Below are 21,919 nucleotides of genomic sequence, written 5' to 3' on the forward strand. Positions count from 1 at the left end.
TCCCGCTGCTGTCCCTTATTGATGATGTCCCTTAAATTTCCCGGGTTTCAAAGGAAGCAGCTCCTCTCCCTCCCTCCCTGCCGGCCAGGGAGGAGGGAGGCTCCAACCGTGTTTCTTGGCTGCGTTGCTCACCCAATAAGGAGTCTAAGAATGACTGGGGGGTGGAGCTTGCATGCCTTGTGCTGATTAAATCAGCCGCGTTGCTGGGGACTCGCCTTTGCTCAGCGCTTCCCAGCAGAGAGGTGGCGGTGGTTTTCCTTGCTGCATCCCCTTTGCTGGGTTGCTGCGCTGTGGGAACCACCGCTTGCGGCTTCGTTTGGCTGCTGGCTGGGCTTTCTGCCTTTGGCTTGGAGGGGCTCAGAAGTTGAACATACCTGTGCCCAGAAAATCCCTTATTTTGGCTGCTGATCCCTTGTTTTCGAGGCTGCTGGTCCCTTATTTTCAAATCTGTAAGTTGACAGCTATGGTAATGGCGCTCTCCTCCGAGGGGAAAGCCAAAACAGACAGCGCCGCCAGATTTCTGCAAAAGGCAGCTCGATCCCAGCCAAGCTGGAAAGCCCCACGACCACCCTCAGAATATTTCCCGGCTGACAGATGCACCCGCCCACAAACTCCTCGTGCCGTCTGGAACGGCTCGGAGGACGGGTGGCCTTCAGAGCTATGGCAACACAGCTTGTGTTTAGGCACCGGGAAGAGAGATGAAGGGGATTGAGAGGGAGAGAGAGAGAGAGCCTGGGCTCAAAGGAAGAGGGTGCTCCTACCCAGGCGGGGAAGTAGGCTTCGGGTTCAAAGTATTTCCCGTAGTGCTTGTTCCTTTTGAAGTTGCCCAGGTCGGCTTGCAGGGCGAAGGCTGCCAGCAGGAAATAGGCCTCCTCGCGAAGGAGGCTCTGCGAACGGAGGACTTGCTTCCTCAGGTGCCAGTAATAATAGTAGCGGGCGGTTCGGTCGCTGGAAGGAGAGGGAGAGAAAGGAAGAGGGATGTAAACGAAGAACGGCAGGGGAGAAACGAACAGGCAGAATACAGATAGGTAGTCGTGTTGGTCTGCCATAGTCAAAATAAAAAAGTTCCTTCCAGTAGCACCTTAAAGACCAACTAAGTTAGTACTTAACTTAAAACCATGGAGAGACCTGGTCTGAACAAAAACATTGGATTCTTATCTCATTATACATGACTAAGCCATTTCTCACCTTCTCACCCCTTGCCTTTTCCTGTAAGACCTATTGCAGTCGTTAAGAGTCGTCAACAGGCTCATCTCAGCTATCTGCCAATCACCCATTCCCACCACCCTTCTGAGTAACACCCCTCCCCACCTTCTCACTATACAGAAGGATCTGGCAACTTCTGTTTCAGTGTATCTGAAGAAGTGTGCATGCACACGAAAGCTCATACCAAGAACTAACTTAGTTGGTCTTTAAGGTGCTACTGGAAGGAACTTTTTTATTTTGAACAGGCAGAAGTCATGGATGTTTTTTGCTGGGGTTGGTTGCTTCTTCCTTGTAAACTTTTTATTATTATAATTTTTTTTTTAGTATTTTCCACACAACAACACGAAACATACCGAAAAATAACAATACACAAAACACAAAAACCGACTTCAAAAAAGCAAAAACAAACAAACCCAAATCCATATCTTACAAGTTAATAATATAAACATCAAAAAGAGAAACAAACATTGACTTCCGCCAATCCCACAGCACCTCCTTTACCTCTCATTGTGTCTTCCTGTTTTCCTTCTCATCTCTATCCTAGCATCCAGATATAAATCTTTCTTATCCTTTCACTTCACAAGGTTATTCCAGATTTCTGTCCTCAAACCTTGGCTTTTAATTACAGATAGGTAGCCGTGTTGGTCTGCCATAGTCAAAATAAAAAAAATTCTTCCAGTAGCACCTTAAAGACCAACTGAGTTAGTTCTAGGTATGAGCTTTCGTGTGCATGCACACTTCTTCAGATACACTGAAACTGAAGTTGCCAGATCCTTCTATATAGTGAGAAGGTGGGGAGGGGTATTACTCAGAAGGGTGGTGGGAATGGGAGATTGGCAGAAAGCTGAGATGAGCCTGTTGACGACTCTTAACGACTGCAATAGGTCTTACAGGAAAAGGCAAGGGGTGAGAAGGTGAAAAATGGCTTAGTCATGTATAATGAGATAAGAATCCAATGTCTCTGTTAAGACCAGGTCTCTCCATGGTTTTAAGTTTGGTAATGAGTTGCAATTCAGCAGCTTCTCTTTCCAGTCTATTTCTGAAATTCCTTTGTAGTAAAACAGCTACTTTGAGATCTTGTATAGAATGTCCTGGGAGATTGAAGTGTTCTCCTACTGGTTTCTCTGTTTTGTGATTCTTGATGTCTGATTTATGTCCGTTTATTCTTTGGCGTAAGGTTTGGCCTGTTTGTCCAATATAGAGAGCTGAAGGACACTGTTGGCATTTGATGGCATACACAATGTTAGATGTTAGACAATGTTAGACCTTCTCACTATATAGAAGGATCTGGCAACTTCTGTTTCAGTGTATCTGAAGAAGTGTGCATGCACACGAAAGCTCATACCTAGAACAGACTTGGCTTTTAAGGTATTCATTTAGACACTCCCATTCCTTCTTCCTTGTAAACTGTGCAATGGTCTGAAATTCGATCCAGCTCACTTTTAAACTGACCGTATTCGCACTTTGCGAAACAATATGGAAACCAAAGCCAGGCTATCCTTTCGGGAATTTACTCGCATCTGAATTTTGTCGTGCTTTTCTCCAGCCAGGAAATGTGTACTAAATTGCATAGACTCTGGTAAAGTGCGCATTCCAGGTGCGTTTAGCAGTGAAAATGATGTACAGAACGCATTCAATTAGTTTGCACGTGAACTTTTCTTTAAAAAGTGGAAACTGATGTGGAAGTGTGAGGACCTGAACTTGAAACTGGAAAAAACGAGGAACTGAAAGAAACCGAAATTGACGGATTCATCCCTCTGTAGTGACTGTAGATCATTATTTTTTATTGTTAATTAATTTATGTACCGTTTAATGCCAAAACAGGGTCCTAAGTGGTTCGCAAAATATAGAAACTAGTTACACAAATATTAAAATGTAAGAATCCACCATTAAAACAATGAAACAATCCCATTAAATGGAACACTTCTCCAACTGAGAGCAATAACTTGTGAAATATGTACAAATGCACAGAAGTAATTCTCTTCCTGCTGCTCCCCTTTGCCTCCAAAATGGCCCTGTGCCAGTGTGTGGGTCGAGGCGAGGGGCGATAGCTCCATCAGTTAAGCAGAAAGCCATACGCTGACAGAGCAATCTCCTTAGAACTACACTGAATGACAGTAGTAATATATATATTTAAAAATGTCATATTATCACACTATCATTATTAATTTTAAGCTAGTTTAGGCCCAGTGTAGGGATGTGGGTGGTGCTGTGGTCTAAGCCACTGAGCCTAGGGCTTGCCAATCGGAAGGTCGGTGGTTCGACTCCCCGCAACAGGGTGAGCTCCCGTTGCTCGGTCCCTGCTCCTGCCCACCTAGCAGTTCGAAAGCACACCAGTGCAAGTAGATAAATAGGTACCGCTCCGGCGGGAAGGTAAACGGCGTTTCCGTGCGCTGCTCTGGTTCGCCAGAAGCGGCTTAGTCATGCTGGCCACATGACCCAGAAAAACTATCTGCGCACAAACGTTGGCTCCTTTGGCCAGTAAAGCGAGATGAGTGCCGCAACCCCAGAGTCGTCCATGACTGGACTTAACTGTCAGGGGTACCTTTACCTTTACCTTTTAGGCCCAGGGTAGTATCGTAGTTGGCTGCAAAAATATCAAGAAATTAACTCACCAACAATGAGAGATCCAAAATGTTGACACGGTTTTGATAACATGCTAAGGAATTGACATGCAACTAATTTATCAATAAGAACTCCAATTGAGCAGCTTTCCCAAGAAATAAATTGTGGGCCACCATAAGGCCCCCTTTTTCTTCCATGTGGCTCTTTGCCAACAAGGCTTTCGGCAACAATTTTCCTCTGCTCCCCCCCCCCACCTCGCAAAAGCCCCCTTCCCCTTTACCTGATCAGCCGGCCGTTTTCCACGTAATACTGGACTCGGAAGTGAATGATCATGGGGGGCCCAAACTGGTCTATACCCTGCAACCAAAGGCAAAAATAAAGGATCAGCCTTCTGCTTGAGGCAGGGAGGGAGAAGGAACCCCCCCTCCAGAAGACATCTTCTCCCTCACCCCCTAAGAATACTGAGCCCCAGCAGGAGCAGCGTGTTAATGCTGGGGTGCATTTGGCAAAGGAGCAATTGTCACCTCGGCAGCAGTGGGAGACCCAAAGGTCCTGGGGCGATCTGCCTTTTTGTAATTAAAAAATTCCTTCCAGTAGCACCTTAAAGATCAACTAAGTTAGTTCTTGGTATGAGCTTTCGTGTGCATGCACACTTCTTCAGATACACACTTCTTCAGATACACACTTCTTGCATGCACACGAAAGCTCATACCAAGAACTAACTTAGTTGGTCTTTAAGGTGCTACTGGAAGGATTTTTTTTATTTTGACTATGGCAGACCAACACGACTACCTATCTGTAACTGGAACCATGGGAGGCCACCACATTGAGCCGCATGAAATGGAAGTCCATCAACCTCACCAAGAAACTTGCACAGGTACAGACTGATATCTTCTTTCTTACTAAATGCAAGAACCTGGACATTATACCCAAGGCTCTTAGAATTAAGAACCCTCTACAATCCACGTATCCCACTGAATATGCAAGAAAACTATGCAACACTTTCTCTAAGAAGCTGCTCAAACATCTGATCAGCGTTCTCTACTCTAAACAGAAGCTGATAAAGGAGGAACTCCTTGTATTAGACAACTCTATCAGGAACCACCAAGCTTGGCAAGAGTTCCAAAAGGAAAAACAAAACATTTACCACTCTCAACTGGAGCTACTGAAAAAACAGAAAAACAAGAAACTCTGTGTATCTGAAGAAGGGTGCATGCACACGAAAGCTCATACCAAGAACTAACTTAGTTGGTCTTTAAGGTGCTACTGGAAGGAATTTTTTTATTTTGACTATGGCAGACCAACACGGCTACCTATCTGTGCCTTTTTGTAAAAACGGTTTGCACCACCAGCTACACTGGGAGGGTATAACCTGAGCTTCAGATCTGCCGGTAACCCGAGCTTCAGGTTTAGTCTTGATCTGTGTGCCCTTTTTGTTATCTGCTACCAGAAAACCAGACCCGACCTTTTGCTGCTTTGACACGAAACCCATCTGTCTGGAGGAGGAGACGGCAGCTGGATGCGGCCGCGCTGTCTTTCGGGGCCAAGGCCAACTCTCAGAGGTCCTTAAAGGGAATTTTCTTTTGTCTCAGGGGCAGGCTGGAGTTTCAACACCAAGCCGCCCTCGACAGCTGAGGCTACGGGATGCTATATGTTTCCAAAGAGCCGGGCTTTGAACGCCTAAGCGGCTCAGAGCTCCCAGCCGTCCTTTCTTAGAGAGGGGAAGAAGATACTTTCTGTGTTGACTGGTTGTTTTAAAGCAGGCCTGGCCAAACTTGGCCCTCCAGATGTTTTGGGACTACAACTCCCATCATCCCTAGCTAACACGACCAGTGCTCAGGGATGATGGGATTTGTAGTCCCCAAACATCTGTATGGCCAAGTTTGGCCATGCCTGTTTAAAGCTCTGCAAACTGGCTTCAGATAATTTAAGCTTCTAATTACAACTTCTTTGCTCTGGGAAAAGGTGCCTTTGTTCCAGGATGTCAGAGAGCTCTCAAAGGTTGCTAAAATGAAGCCGCCGGATCTTCCTGCTTAAATCTGGTGAGGATAAGGTGAAACAGGGGTTCTGGTGGCCAGCTCATGCTACGGCAAAGTAAGAACAAGCAAGACGAGCTCGCAGGATCAGGCCAATGTCCCATTCGGGCCAGCCCAGACGCGCCTATTGGGAAACCGGCGAGCGGGATCTGAGTGCGAGAGCATCATTCTCCCCTTCCTGCAGTTTCCGGCAACTGGGGTTCAGAAGCGGAGGTGAAACCAGAGTCCTTACCTTACTGGCTTCTTTCTTCCACTCTTTTGGACAGTACTTGCAGAGCTTTTGGGACAGCTCCATATAGACGTGCTCGTTGTCTGTGCCGTAGGAAGAAATGGGAAGCTGAGATTAGACAGCGGGCCTGTTGCAAGGACGTTCCTCTAAAAAGCGGGGACAATTCGGCACTCGCAGCCAAAAAGAACCAGTTCACAAAGGCAGCATTTTAGCAGTTTCTGCTGGGGGGGGGAACAGATTCCCCAATGAGCTGCTCTTTGTGGTACTTGCTTTCAAAATGTATTTTATAGTCGACTTTTGCAGTATATCTTTGCCCAGTGTTATTTTTAATATTTTTAAATAAAAATAGAGTTAATAAAAATATTTTAAAACAAAGATAAACACGCTTAGCTGCAAAAGATTTTTTTTTTCATGTTTACTTTTTCCTGATAAGAAACAACATGGGAAACGGCACAGGGACAATTAGATGCCTTTGCCCACGAGAGGCGCTGCAAAACGCCTCATCCCTTTTAAGCGATACCCCAACGTCAAACTTCCTGTGCTTTTGATTTGATGCTGGTGCGCTGAATGCAGTACAATGCTAACCAATCTCCTCTCATGGTCAGAGATTCCCTTCTTCCTCTTCCCCTCTTGTGCAACTAACTCTCTCTCCTTTCCACTTTAGGAACCAGCCACGGTTTAGGGCAGGGGTCAGCAAACTGTTTCAGCAGGGGGCCAGTCCACTGTTCCTCAGACCTTGTGGGGAGCCGGACGATATTTTAAAAAAATATATGAATGAATTCCTATAACCCACAAGTAACTCAGAGGTGCATTTTACTGTATATTTCGCTCTATAGGACGCACCGGACCATAGGACGTACCTTGTTTTAGAGGGGGAGAACAAGAAAAAAAAATCTCCCCCCCTCTGCTCAGCGCCCCTTCAGCGAAGCGGCAGGAGAAACGGAGCCCCTTCCATTTCTCCTCCCGCTTGGGTGAAGGGGCGCAGCGCAGCTATCCCTCTCTGCTGAAGCCAGTAAAGTCTTGCTCTCCTGGCTTCAGCGAAAGGAACCTGAAGCCTGCGGAGCGCAGCGGGAACTCGCACTGCGCTCTGCAGGCTTCAGGCGGCTATCCCTGAAGCCTGGAGAGCGAGAGGGGTTGGTGCGCACCGACCCATCCTGCTCTCCAGGCTTCAGCGAAAGCAATGCGAAGCCTCCAGAGCGCGGAGGGAGCGCTCCCTCTGCGCTTCGGAGGCTTTGCGTTGCTATCGCTGAAGCCAAGGAGCCTGCATTCGCTCCATAGGGCGCACACAGATTTCCCCTTCATTTCTGGAGAGGAAAAAGTGCATCCTATAGAGCCAAAAATACGGTAAATAAAATCACATATTCTACTCATGTAAAAACACCAGGCAGGCCCCACAAATAACCCAGAGATGCATTTTAAATAAAAGGACACATTCTACTCATGTAAAAACATGCTGATTCCCGGACCATCTGCGGGCCGGATTTAGAAGGCGATTGGGCCGGATCCAGCCCCCAGGCCTTACTTTGCCTACCCATGGTTTAGGGTTCCAACTGCACTCAGGTGCTAACTGTGGTTTGCCGACTCCCAACCATTATGGGCTGCAACTCCCATCATCCCCAGGCAGCATGGCCAATGGCCAGGGATGATGGGAACTGTAGTTCAACAAAGACCTGGAGGGCCACCGTTTCCCCGTTTCTGAACTACAGGATTAGCCAGAAACCAGCTTCTAACGATAGCTATGGACTGTGGCTCGAGGTAACTACGGTTAGCAAATGCGGTGATTCAGATCTACAGCCGCACCACATCTGAGAAAGCGTGTTCTCCTTCATGGAGAGCACGTGTTGCGGTGGCGGCCGCCAGGACACTCCAAAGTTGTGGGGCGGGCTAATTGACCGTTGGCCACTGATTCGATTGGGCTTCCCTTGTCGTTGGGAAGAAGTTAATGTTGCCATTTGTTGATTGACAGCCAGAAATGCTAAAACTCCTTGCACGAGGCTAGGGCTTCCTCTTTTCGCCCGTGCATAGGATTGCCCGTCCCCCCCCCTCCCTAGAATTAGGGTTGTTCGCTTGACCTTGCTATGCCTGTTATGGGGTCGTCTGCTCTTGGGGCAGGGGTCCGGTAGGAATTTTGTCCATCTGGCTGATTGGCTGGGGCCATTTGGTTTTTGCCTACTGCGTAGCACATTGTCACCACTTGTAAGGTTGCGGTTAGGCATTTGTTTATGGTTTGGTTGGTTGAGGGGCATGGATTGGCTGTGCCTGCCCCTCCAATGCTGCTGCTGCAAGGGATTCCGTTAAAGGAATCGGGGGCTAACTATTGCTTGTCCACCCTGTCAAGGGGGCTTGGGCCACTGCAAGAGCTCCTGGCTGTATTTGAGGTGGGCTGAGGGCAGGTTCCCTGCTCCGTCACTACCCCCAGGTGTATTCCCCTTTTCTGACTTCTGCAGGTGTGCGGAATGTCAGACTGTCCCCCACGGTGGGGACAGCTAGTCGCAACCAATGCCTATGCAACCACTCACATGTTTGTATTTTAATAAAGTTGTGGCCAAAATTATTCCAGAAACCTTAAACAAAAATATTGGTGTGATGTGTGAGTTATTGGGGTGGCCCTGGGGACACACAACATCCTTTACTGAGATGCGCTTCCGCACATCGGCTGCGGCGGCAGAAATGTTGTGCTCACTGAGCGAGGGAGCAGCAGCGGTCTAGCTGAAGGTCATTGAGCAGCAGGGCAGAGGTGCAGAGAGTGGAAGGAAGCCAAACCCTTCTCTCTGGACTTACTCTGAATGACGCTGAGTCCAAAGAGGTGACAGTCCTTCAGCCGCAGGAGGTCACATACCTGGACCAGTAACTCATGGCACAATATTTTGACCTACAAGGGGGAGAGGGTGGAGGAGGAAAAGGGAGTTATTTGGGGGGCGACTTCTGCAGGGATGATATAGAAAGACCCATTTATTTATTTCAGGATTTATAAGACGTCCAGCATTTGGAGAACACCCAGGCAGCAAACAGCAAAGAACACGAGACATAATGCAGCATGTAAAAGCAGTTTTATAATTGTAAGACGCATGGGTGCAACTGAGCTTTCAGAATAAGAATAATACATTTTTATTTATATCCCACCCTCCCCGGCCAGAGCCGGGCTCAGGGCGGCTAACACCAGTAAAATTACAATAAAAACATAATAGGGAAGGGGGGAAAACACAATTTAAAATACAGGTTAAAAATGCAATTTAAAATGCAGCCTCATTTTAATAGTAGCCCGTACATCAAAACCATAAGGGGAGGGAAACATAAGGGTCAGACTGAGTCCAAACCAAAGGCCAGGCGGAACAGCTCTGTCTTGCAGGCCCTGCGGAAAGATGTCAAGTCCTGCAGGGCCCTGGTCTCTTGTGACAGAGCGTTCCACCAATTCGGGGCCAGTGCTGAAAAGGCCCTGGCCCTAGTTGAGACCAATCTAACCAGCTTGCGACTTGGGACCTCCAAAATGTTGCCATTTGTGGACCTTAAGGTCCTCTGCAGGGCATACCAGGAGAGGCAGTCCCGTAGGTACGAGGGTCCTAGGCTGCATAGGGCTTTGAAGGTCAAAACCAGCACCTTAAACCTGACCCTGTACTCCACCGGGAGCCAGAGCAGTTGGTAAAGCACTGGATGAATGCGATCCCGCGGCAAGGACCCCGTAAGGAGCCTCGCCGCGGCATTCTGCACCCGCTGGAGTTTCTGGGTCAGCTTCAAAGGAGTCATGTAGAGCGAGTTACAATAATTAAGCCTGGAGGTGACCGTCACAGGGATCACTGTGGCCAAATCAGACCTTTGCATGGGCACAGAGGGAGGAACTTGCCAGATTCCCAGACTATCCCTGAACCTTTATCTTTATGCTAACTCCTCCCTCTCCCTCCTTGTTGTTTAGAGGGCTACACCTTTGGTTGCAGCCTGTTTATAACTTCTTCCTCGCGTTTTTCTCTCGGAGACGAGGGGTCAGCCAGATGGATAAGGCATAAATAATAATTAAAACATTTATTTTTATTTTTACTATCCTCTGAAAGAACCAAGGGGCAATTACGGCTGACTTGCTCTTCTCTAGGCTTCTTAGTTAGATGAGAACAAGAAACCTTTTCTATCCGCAAGTTAAGTAGTAAGAATTCCCATCATCCCCCAGCAGCGTGGCCAAGGGTGAGGGATGATGGGAGTTGTAGTACAACAACATCTGGAGGTTCCTGATCCCTGGGTCCGTTGCCAAGTGGAGTGTTAATCATGAAATTAACAGCAGCTACCCAGGATTTTGAGCAGGGTTTCTGGAGATGACGGGAATTGAACCTGGAAACATTTGCACGCAGAGCACAGCATATGCATTAAGCTCCAAGGGCTCAAAGCCAGAGGATTGGTGGACAGAGGGAGAAGACTGTTTGTGGGGACAGGGGGTAGGCAGGTACGGATGACTCCCTGGTCCTGAACGGGGTAGCTGTGCCCCTGAAGGACCAGGGGCACAGCCTGGGAGTCATTTTGGACTCACAGCTGTCCATGGAGGCACAGGTCAATTCTGTGTCTACCGGCTCCATCTGGTACGCAGGCTGAGACCCTCCCTGCCCGCAGACTGTTTTGCCAGAATGGTGCATGCTCCGGTTATCTCCCGCTTGGACTACTGCAATGCGCTCTACGTGGGGCTACCTTTGAAGGTCACCCGGAAACTACAAGTAATCCAGAATGCGGCAGCTAGACTGGTGACTGGGAGCGGCCGCCAAGACCATATAACACCAGTCTTGAAAGACCTACATTGGCTCCCAGTATGTTTCCGAGCACAATTCAAAGTGTTGGTGCTGACCTTTAAAGCCCTAAATGGCCTCGGTCCAGTATACCTGGAGGAGTGTCTCCACCCCCATCGTTCAGCCCGGACACTGAGGTCTAGCTCTGAGGGCCTTCTGGCGGTTCCCTCACTGCAAGAAGTGAGGTTACAGGGAACCAGGCAGAGGGCCTTCTCGGTGGTGGCACCCGCCCTGTGAAACGCCTTCCCAACAGATGTCAAAGAGATAAACAACTACCTGACATTTAGAAGACATCTGAAGGCAGCCCTGTTCAGGGAAGTTTTTAATGTGTGACATTTTAATGTATATTTAATCTTTGTTGGAAGCCGCCTAGAGCAGCTGGGGAAACTCAGCCAGATGGGCGGGGTACAAAGAAAAAAATATTATTATTATTATTAACCATGGTTAAGGGAAATGTCGCAGAGCTACACAGAGCCACAACGCCATTCTCAATTCCAAAGCCATCAAAAACAAGAACGAAAATAATGATTCCAGACTAGAATAACTAGAGTCTCAAATATCGTTTCCAGGCAGTTAACTGCAAAGGGGGGAAACTGCAAGATCCATCAGACCCAAGAGGGCTTCCATTTTGCTTAACCCATTGCGATTTCAACAGCTCTGTTTGGAAGCTTGAAGCATGGGAGATGGAAAGCCGTTCCAAATGTCTAGAGAGACCGTTATTTGCTCACGGTCGTCAGGCCTCGGCTTCTCCCCGTTTTGCGGCAATTACGGAGACGGTGTGCAAATAAAGCTTGCAGATCCGCTACAAAAAATATTCTAATTTCCAGCACGGCTCTGGATGGTTTAAGGGCCCCCTCACTTCGCCAAGAAGGCACCAAGCCAGCGACTTAATAATTGAAGAATTCAAAACAGCCGCATAAGCAACTCTCTAAAAAATCTTGCATGTAAGAAGAGAGGAAGGGGTGGAGTGGGAGAAATGGCCTTGTCAGAGAAACAAACGGAAGGCAAAAGCTCTAAAGGATCATCGCTTGGGAACTTCTAAATAGGACATCAAACTGCCAGGGGAGAGAAATTTGGTAGAGAGGTGGGCATGCAATGCAGCGATCCTTTAAATTTAACGCCTGTCATTTCCAAAAGGAGGTTCTAGTCACACAGCCAAGACAAAGAGCTTTTGGGTGAGCGGCAAGGATATAATGGGTGAAAATTGTAACTTTTCCTTCTTTTCAAGCATGAACAGCACAGGCCTCTCTGGGTCACAGCCAGTGCCGGATTTACGTATAAGCTAAACAAGCCATAGCTTAGGGCCCCACTTTCTTGGGGGCCCGCAAAAAATGTAAAAGTAAAAAAAAACCCTGGATGTACATTTCCAAAATATAAGATAAAGAACAAATAAAATAAAACCTACATACAGCAACAGTGTTTTGTGTTGTGTAGGCTCCTATGATGTCAGTCATGGGCCCCGCCTGCTAGCCTGCTCCCTCAAACATCACTGGTTTGATCCTTTCTATATATAGGGTGCCTACATTCTGCATGGACTGGTCGCATGGCAACATGTGCAAATGGCTTCAGATACCTATTAGGTCCTTAAATGATCATATAGCATATACTCAACACAAAAACAGCCACAATTTGTTGTTGACAAAGGACAGCTGGACATATAAAGGGCCCCATGACCTTCAGCAGCTGAGGGCCTCATCAAGCCTAAATCCAGCCGTGGTCACAGGTCCAAACCCCATGAAAGAAAGGGCAGGAGCAAAACATGAGAAAGGGTCTTCTCAGTGGTGGCTCCCCATTTATGGACTGCTTGTCTCCAGGACAGCCAGGGGTGGGGTTTGGGTTTGTTCTTTTATGTACAGTGGTCCCTTGGTTCTCAAACGCCTTGGTACTCAAACAACTTGGAACCCAAACACTGCAAACCCGGAAGTAAGTGTTCCGGTTTGCAAACCTTTTTCGGAAGCTGAACGTGCTCCGTTTTGAGTGTTACACTTCCGATTTGAGTGTTGTGCTGAGGTCTGTCTGTTTATGCTATTCATTTGGCGTTTTTGTTTCTGCGGCTCTTTTTGTTTTGTTTTTGTGACTGTGTGGAACCCAGTTCAGCTACTGATTGATTGATTGATTATGTTACTGCAGTACAGTGGTTACATACGCTTCAGGTTACATACGCTTCAGGTTACAGACTACGCTAACCCAGAAATAGTGCTTCAGCTTAAGAACTTTGCTTCAGGATGAGAACAGAAATCATGCTCCGGCGGCGCGGCGGCAGCAGGAGGCCCCATTAGCTAAAGTGGTGCTTCAGGTTAAGAACAGTTTCAGGTTAAGAACGGACCTCTGGAATGAATTAAGTACTTAACCCGAGGTACCACTGTACATTGTTTATTGCTTTCATTTTATGGATCAATGGTCTCGTATGATAGTAAAATTCAGGTTAAATTGCTGTTTTAGGGGTTGTTTTTAAAAGTCTGGAACGGATTAATCCATTTTGCATTCCTTTCTATGGGATAGGGCACCTTGGTTTTGGAACGCTTTGGTTTTGGAACGGACCTCCGGAACGGATTAAGTTTGAGAACCAAGGTACCACTGTACGTGACTGTTATTTTAGGTTGATTTTATTCCTGCTTTTATATTTGTTTATCACCTTTGCTTTTATAAATTGCTTCGAGTTCAATTTTTTTTGGAGGGGGGAGATGACTAATGACGACGACGATTTTATTAGCTGCCCTTCACCATCAGGTCCCAGAGCTATTCAAAATTCAGAATGAAAAGCAGTTAAAACAGATTGCAGTGCCTGGAATAGGGTGGGCCCTGCAAACACACCTAGCTTTCAAAGCCCAGGGTAACACTGCAAATTCCCCCCCTTCCCAGACACCTGCCAGTATAGCCCACCTTGCTCTAGACAGTTGGACCTGGGGGGGGGGAGTAATGCCCCCCACTCACCAAGACAGTGCTTGAGCAAGGTCCACTTCGCCCAGGTCTCAGAAAGGGGGAGGGAAAAGTTGGGGGCACATACCGCATTTTTTGCTCTATAGGATGCACTTTTCCCCCTCCAAAAATGAAGGGGAAATCTGTGTGCGCCCTATGGAGCGAATGCAGGCTCCTTGGCTTCAGCGATAGCAACGCAAAGCCTCCAAAGCGCAGAGGGAGAGCTCCCCCCGCGTTCCAGAGGTTTCGCGTTGCTTTCACTGAAGCCCCTGGAGCACAGGGAACGCCCGCTGCGCTCCGGGGGCTTCAGGCAGCTATCCACAAGCCTTCGGAGCGCAGCAGGAGTTCCCGCCGCGCTCCAAAGGCTTGCGGATAGCTGCCTGAAGCCTGGAGAGCGAGAGGGGTCAGTGCACACTGATCCCTCTTGCTCTCCAGGCTTTGCTTCGCTGGAGAGGCGCTGCAGAGTTTTCCCTCTCTGCGCAGCGCCCCTTCAGTGAAGCGGGAGGAGAAATGGAAGGGGCTCCGTTTCTCTGCCGCTTCGCTGAAGGGGCGCTGAGCAGAGAGAGGGAGAATTTTCCCCCCCTGTTCTCCCCCTCCTATGGTCCGGTGCGTCCTATAGAGCGAAAAATACGGTACTTGTGACAGCCCCCCGGGGAATGGCAAGAAAGAGGCAGCCTTGAGACGGCTCACTCACGTTTATGATGATGTTGAGGGAATGGTCGTTGGGGAGGAAAACACACACGCTGCGTCGGTCCTGCATGACTCTGTTATTGTGGAAGTTCAATTTGTTCATCGTGTTCCGGGCCTTCCCCGTGGATGTCTGAGCGAGCCACTTGGAGACTGCGCGGGAACCTCGGGGTCACGGCACTGGGAGACCAGCAGCTCCACCTCCTCCTGCTCACCTGCGGCCCAGCAGGCTGGGCATCTGAGCATCTCTTCCCACGGGTACCATCACTGGAAAGGATGAGAAGCACACGCAACGTCAGATGCTGCTGGCCACGAGAAGATGGGAGAAGAACTTCGCCATGGCCTACCCCCAGTATTGGACTACAACTCCCATCATCCCTGACCTCATCCAACCACAGCTGAGAAACACTGCACCCAAACCAATAATTACGATTATTATTGTTTTAATCCCACCTTTAAAAGAAAAATATAGAACGCAGGAGGTGGCCTGCAACTAGGAAGGGGAAGCCCTCTCAATTTCTGTTTCCCATTTCCCCAATCTTTAAGTTTGGTTCTCCACATTTACATATACGTTTGAGATTCTCTGTTTCTTTTAAAATCCTCATGAAAATTCTTCAGCATTTCTACGTGTCTGGTCGGAGGTTCGAATCCCGGCAACTGGGTGAACTCCCATTGCTCGGTCCCTGCTCCCGCCAACCTAGCAGTTCGAAAGCACATCAAAGTGCAAGTAGATAAATAGGTACCACTCTGGCGGGAAGGTAAATGGTGTTTCCGTGCTCTGCTCTGGTTTGCCAGAAGCGGCTTAGTCATTCTGGCCACATGACCTGGAAGCTGCACGCCGGCTCCCTCGGCCAATAAAGCGAGATGAGTGCCACAACCCCAGAGTCGGCCACGACTGGACCTACTAGTCAGGGGTCCCTTTATCTTTACCTATCTCCCAATAGACCCACTTTTGCAAAGCACACTATCCCTAATATTGTCCCTATTACTACTTATTACCTGCCCCTTGCCCTAAGGTACCAGGGCATATTACAAGACTAAAAACGCAACATTAAAAGCAGCCTGAAACAACTTACAGTCGCAAAAATAAGGTGTATCCTAAAAACATAGCCCTTCGTGTGCCAGACATTTGCCTCTGCTGAAATCTGTTTTTGATATATTCACCGTACAGTGGTACCTCGGGTTACATATGCTTCAGGTTACATACACTTCAGGTTACAGACTCCACTAACCCAGAAATAGTGCTTCAGGTTAAGAACTTTGCTTCAGGATGAGAACAGAAATCGGGCTCCGGCGGCGCTGCAGCAGCAGGAGGCCCCATTAGCTAAAGTAGTGCTTCAGGTTAAGAACAGTTTCAGGTTAAGAATGGACTTCCGGAACGAATTAAGTACTTAACCCGAGGTACCACTGTACAGTTTTTTCAGGTGAGGAAAAAACAAGGAAGCGCGTTTTCAATGTTATAGTCGTCAATGTGAGAATTTTTTCAAAGGAACCTTTTAACCCATTCTACGCATTCCTCTCATCATTACTTGGCTGGAGGGCTGAGGAGCAAAATGCGCCAACGTGTGAATTTTGAAAGACGTCTGTGCGTTTGGTTCATGTATCATCTCAGAAAGTGTGAAAGGGGCAAAATTGGCTTCAAAGGAGAACAGGATCGAATTTCTGCCCCTGTCCTGACTTGCAACCGTTTTCTCCTCTAGTGGTGGAGGAGTTGAGAACGACAAAAATTCCCTCAACTAAGGCACACCATCACCCAGAAGAAGGCGGCCTTCGCGCCAGCAGATAGAACGAAGTTGTTACTTGCGTAAAATGTTTCTGAACTGTGATTCAGCCGAGGATTCCAGGCTGCCGGACGAAAGTACAAGAACAGTTCCCGCTGCACGCAAATGCAAGGGATGAGATCATTCCCTCTCTTTGGCACACAAACACACACACACAAAAGTGTGAACGAAAAAGCAGGCTAAAAACAGAGAAGCTAACAAAGAGAAAAAAGTGGCTGCAACTATTAGTCTAAAATGCCCAGGGCAACAAGGAATAATAATAATAATAATAATAATAATAATAATAATAATAATAATAATAATAATGTTTGTGATGTTAGGGCCCTCGTATTTACGAGACGCCTCTCCTGGTCTGCCCAGCAGAGGACCTTAAGGTCCATGAATAACCATAGTTTAGAGGTCCCGGGCCCTAAGGAAGTCAGACTATCCTCCACCAGGGCCAGGGCCTTCTCAGTGATGGCTCCGACCTGGCGGAAATGCTCTGTCCCATGAGACCAGGGCTCTGCAGGATTTAACCTCCTTCCGCCGGGCCTGTAAGACAGAGCTATTCCGCCTGGCCTTTAATTTGAATTCAGCCTGATCTTTCATTTTCCTTCTGTTCCCTCCCCCTCCCCTTTTATGAAGATCACCTGCTCTGAGACCCCACAGCTAATTCTCCCCTGGTCTCCTCGCTGGCCCAAGTAGGACCAATTCAGCCAGCTAGCCCTGGGGATTATCTGATTGATTTTTTATTTTTATTGTTATTCATGTTTTTATACTGTATTTTATGCTGCTTTTATAATTAAGTTTTTAAAAGTGTTGTAAATTTGTTGTTAGCCGCCCTGAGCCCTGTTTTTGAACCAGGAAGGGCAGGGTATAAATAAAAATTTATTATTATTATTATTATTATTATTAAGACATTTTGCCTGGAAAGCAATGTTGCACCACTGAGCTCTACAGCCCTTCCTCGTTTTTCTTAAAGGCTTAAGCTGTTGCTCCTAGGTTCAAACTACATTCAGCCCGGCTTCCTACTTATTTGCTTAGGGACGGATGTCTTGTGCAGAGTTGGACCACTGGTCCATGTAGTTCAGTATTTCCAACACTGACTGGCAGCGCCTCTCCAGGGTTTCGGGCAAGCGCTACCTGGAGATGCCAGCAACTGCACCTGAGACTCCACCATCCCTTGAAGGATGCTGCGGCAAATTTGCTTTCCTGGGAAAGAGCAGATTTCGTCACCTGCGCTCCCATCTCCGAAAGCTGGCGCCGCAGTCCATTTGTGTGCCCTCAAAGTTGCTACGAGGCCTTTTTGCCACTGGGTTCCCACCTCTGGAATTTGCAGCAACCCATAGCACTGTTTTAATTATCCTCTCCCCCTCCGCCGCCAAAGAAAATGCCGCCACAAACATGAACGAGGGCACCTTTTTATTAAGCGTACATTTCCCAATTGGGTTAGTCAAGCCATCACCTCATTTCACTGAACGGAGGGGGCTTTGCATCTTTTTAATCAACTGGAAACTCATCTCCTGAAAGCCTGCAGGGCTTTCTTCCACGTGCATTAAGCAGCTGTCCAAAGGCAAGCTACCTTCTCATCTCTGAACGTTAAGAGCATAAGCCGAGCCTTCCTGGATCAAGACCATCCAGCCGGGCATCCTGTTTTCACAGTGGCTGCCCAGGTGCCCGTGGGAAACCAGGGAGCAGGATTCGAACACAAGAGCAACTCTCCCCTCCTGTGGTTAATTATTATTATTATTATTATTATTATTATTATTATTATTATTATTATTTATACCCCATCCATCTGGCTGGGCTTCCCCAGCCACTCTGGGCAGCTTTCAACAAAATATTAAAATACCATAATACATCAAACATTAACAGCTTCCCAAAACAGTGCTGCCTTCAGATGTCTTCTAAAAGTCTGGTAGTTGTTCTCTTTGACATCTGGTGGGAGGGCGTTCCACACGGTGGGTGCCACCACCGAGAAGGCCCTCTGCCTGGTTCCCTGTAACCTCACTTCTCGCAGTGAGGGAACTGCCAAAAGGCCCTCGGCGCTGGACCTCAGTGTCTGGGCAGAACGATGGGGGTGGAGACGCTCCTTCAGGTATACTGGGCCTTTGAGGCCGTTTAGGACTTTCAAGGTCAGCACCAACACTTTGAATTGTGCTTGGAAACGTACTGGGAGCCAGTGTAGGTCTTTCAAGACCGGTGTAATGTGGTCTCGGCGGCCGCCCCCAGTCACCAGTCTAGATGCCGCATTCTGGATTAGTTGCAGTTTCCGGGTCACCTTCAAAGGTAGAGCGCATTGCAGTAGTCCAAGTGAGAGATAATCAGAGCATGCACCACTCTGGCGAGACAGTCCGCGGGCAGATAGGGTCTCAGCCTGTGTAGAAGATGGAGCTGGTAGACAGCCGCCCTGGACACAGAATTGACCTGCGCCTCCATGGACAGCTGTGAGTCCAAAATGACTCCCAGGCTGCGCACCTGGTCCTTCAGGGGCACAGTTACCCCATTCAGGACCAGGGAATCCCCCACACCTGCCCGCCTCCTGTCCCCCAAGAACAGTACTTCTGTCTTGCCAGGATTCAACCTCAATCTGTTAGCCGCCATCCATCCTCCAACCGCCTCCAGGCACTCACCCAGGACCTTCACCGCCTTCACTGGTTCTGATTTGAAAGAGAGGTAGAGCTGGGTATCATCTGCATATTGATGGACACCCAGCCCAAACCCCCAGTTGCTGGTTTCCAGCAACTGGGATTCAGAAACATTGCTGCCTCGGACCATCGATAGCCCTAAGCTCCTCCATGAATTTGTCCAATCTCCTTTTAAAGCCGTCCTGTGGGAGGGAGTTCCATAGATTAACCACGCACTTGGTTTGGGGGGGGGGAGAGAGAAAAAGACAAGACCCAAATATAAGCCACTTCCTTAAAATTCCACAGGCACTCACACCCGTTCTATTTTACTGTGTGTCTGTTTCAGCAGCGATACCATAAGAGCCAATTTTTGTAAGGTCGCAAATTTAAGCCACACTTTTAACTTTTCACGGTTGGAATTTGGAAGGGAAAAAAAAGTGCAGCTCATATTTGGGCCAATACGGTATTTTCTTTTATCTGTCGTGTTTCACACACAGTGCCCTGACGTGGACATAAATAGTGATTTCCTTAACAGGAAGGCTCTAACCATCTGAAATAGAGAGTGGAGAAGGAACGATGGAGAGAGAGAAAAATACGGGAAAACGCAATTGACCAGTACATATTTTATTTCATAAAAATTATACACCTCTTGATTGCAAAAAACAAAAGAAAAACCTCAAAGCGGTTTACACAAGGTAAAACAGTAGAATCAAGAAAAAAAATCAGTGCCATACTCTTAAAAGATACACAAGTTAAATCCTTAAACAGATTAAAATTATCTCAGCTTTCTAAGCATCCGGGTAGGCTTGTCTTAAACTAGGTACTTAGCAGGCTAGGAACTTAAAGTTGGTTACAGCCGGGAAGAAGGATTAAAGTGGCAAGGCCACAGATATGTGAGGAAACGTGGATTTTGAGGAGGGGGGGCTGAAGATGGGAGAGGGGTTTCTGTGCCGGTAAGGTGTCAATGCGCTTTGTGGCTCAGGCTAGGATTCCAGAATGGCTTTTGTAACATCGCTGTGGCTGTTTTATCCCGGGCTGCCTCGGCCTCGCGGCTGCCTTCTTTGCAAAACTAGGCAAAGGGCTCCATCCGGTGTAAAATTCCAAGGGCTTCGACGCAGGCACCGTGAAACTGAAGGGTTCTTTGTGCTGAGAAGCCTCAAAACTTCTATAGAGGAGCAAAGCATGCAGAGGCGTGGGTCCAGCAGAACAAAGTGGTACAAAAGTGGATCTTGCTGCTTCAGAATGCAGGATGCCCCTCTTTTTGCAAAACGCAAGACATTAGGGAGAAATGTCCTAGCCGCTTACTGCGCCAGGTTTGTATTTGCAGGGAAGCACAAAAAACCGCAACCCACTGCCAGCTTATTTATCGGGGTCGATCCATATGGTGCCTTATTATACTGGACGTGTAGACCAGCTGTAAATACACTTCCCAGATGGGGAAGAAATTACATGTTCAGTAGCAGATGGGCAAAACCGATTCCTGCAAATTATTTATTTTGCTTGAAAGGATTCCCTCACTGAGAGAAGCCAAGTTACAGGGAGCCAGGCAGAGGGCCTTCTCGGTAGTGGCGCCCTCCCTGTGGAACGCCCTCCCTCCCACCAGATGTCAAAGAGAACAACAACTACCAGACTTTTAGAAGACATCTGAAGGCAGCCCTGTTTAGGGAAACTTTTAGTGTTTGATATATTGCAGTGTTTTAATATTTTTTTGGAAGCCGCCCAGAGTGGCTGGGGAAGCCCAGATGGGCGGGGTATAAATAATAAATTATTATTATTATTATTATTATTATTTGGGGGCCTACCCTTCAGCCAAAGAAAAAAAGGTTCATACATCAGTTTAATGTAAGGCAAACATGGCTCCCCAGCATAGAAGACACGACACAAAAGGAAAGGTGCTCAGGAGGGAGGAGGAAAGGAAGCAAACTCTGGTTCTTCACTGTAAAGTTCTTTTAGCAACCAAGCTGGAATGGAAGAGGAGTTCAGGGAGGGGAGGAGGGGAGTTGGTGGTCTCTGCTGGCCTGGCAGTGATGGAGGGAGAAACCGGAAGGGGCTGGTTTCTCAGTGGCCCGCCTTCCTTCCTTCCTTCCTTCCTTCCTTCCTTCCTTCCTTCCTTCCTTCCTTCCTTCCCTCTCTCTCTCTCTCTCTCTGCTGCAGCCACTCAAACAAACTGGCAAGGGGTGGTGCTTAACCCTGCCTGCCGCCAGCCATTTACCCCCCCCCCTGCCCTACAATCCACAGCTGTTCTCCCCCTAGCATAGATTCAAGGCACCCATTTCCCATGCTGCAGCATCTGGTGGAGGCAAGGTCCCTGGGTGGGGTGGGGAATAATAATAATAATAATAATAATAATAATAATAATAATAATAATAATAATAATTTATTTATACCCCGCCCATCTGGCTGAGTCTCCCCAGCCACTCTGGGCGGCTCCCAATCAAGTATTAAAAACAATACAACAAGAACAGCAACAAGTGGGATGAAAGGGTTAAGTCTGCCTCTCCCCCTTGCCATTTCTCCACTTACTCATTCATTACATTTACATCCCCAAAGAGCTGAAGATGCACCAACTTACGGACTCAGTTAGTAGCTGTGTTGGTCTGGCACAGTAGAAATACAATAAATTAATAATAATAATAATAATAATAATAATAATAATAATAATAATAATAATTTATTTATACCCCGCCCATCTGGCTGGGATTCCCCAGCCACTCTGGGTGGCTTCCAACAAAATATTAAAATACAATAATCTATTAAACATTAAAAGCTTCCCTAAACAGGGAATATATATATATATATATATTTTTAAATGTCCAGTAGCGCCTTAGGGACCAACTACGTTTGTCACTGGTATGAGCTTTCGTGTGCATGCACACTTCTTCAGATACCTTGCACATGAAAGCTCATGCCAAGAACAAACTTAGTTGGTCTCTAAGGTGCTACTGGACAATTTTTAAAAAATATATCTTACTCGGCTACGAGTGATCGCCAAAGAAGAAGACGATGACATTGTTCTCCCTCTTCCGTTTTATCTCCAGAACAACCCTGTGAGGCGGGTTGGCCGAGAGACAGTGACTGGCCCCAGGCCGCCCAAGTGAGCTTTGTGGCCAAAGGGGGCGGGTCTCCG

The 21,919-nt window shown here is 47.6% G+C and overlaps 1 protein-coding gene across 3 annotated transcripts in view; it reads right to left on the bottom strand.

Moving 5' to 3' along the window:
• The window catches only part of FRMD6 (FERM domain containing 6), a 159,338-nt gene that overhangs the window by 29,862 nt on the left and 107,557 nt on the right, over window positions 1–21,919 (bottom strand). For all 3 annotated transcript variants that reach the window (XM_083515214.1, XM_083515215.1, XM_083515213.1), the window contains 5 exons: window positions 14,413–14,672; window positions 8,818–8,908; window positions 6,040–6,119; window positions 4,052–4,128; window positions 762–948 (listed from right to left, as the gene is read on the bottom strand). In XM_083515214.1, coding sequence (XP_083371340.1) covers window positions 762–948; window positions 4,052–4,128; window positions 6,040–6,119; window positions 8,818–8,908; window positions 14,413–14,511 — 534 coding nt within the window. In that variant the 5' untranslated portion in view covers window positions 14,512–14,672. The remainder of the gene's footprint in view (window positions 1–761; window positions 949–4,051; window positions 4,129–6,039; window positions 6,120–8,817; window positions 8,909–14,412; window positions 14,673–21,919) is intronic.

Source organism: Podarcis liolepis (assembly GCF_965112155.1).
Source record: "Podarcis liolepis genome assembly, chromosome: 1".
Lineage (NCBI taxonomy): Eukaryota > Metazoa > Chordata > Lepidosauria > Squamata > Lacertidae > Podarcis > Podarcis liolepis.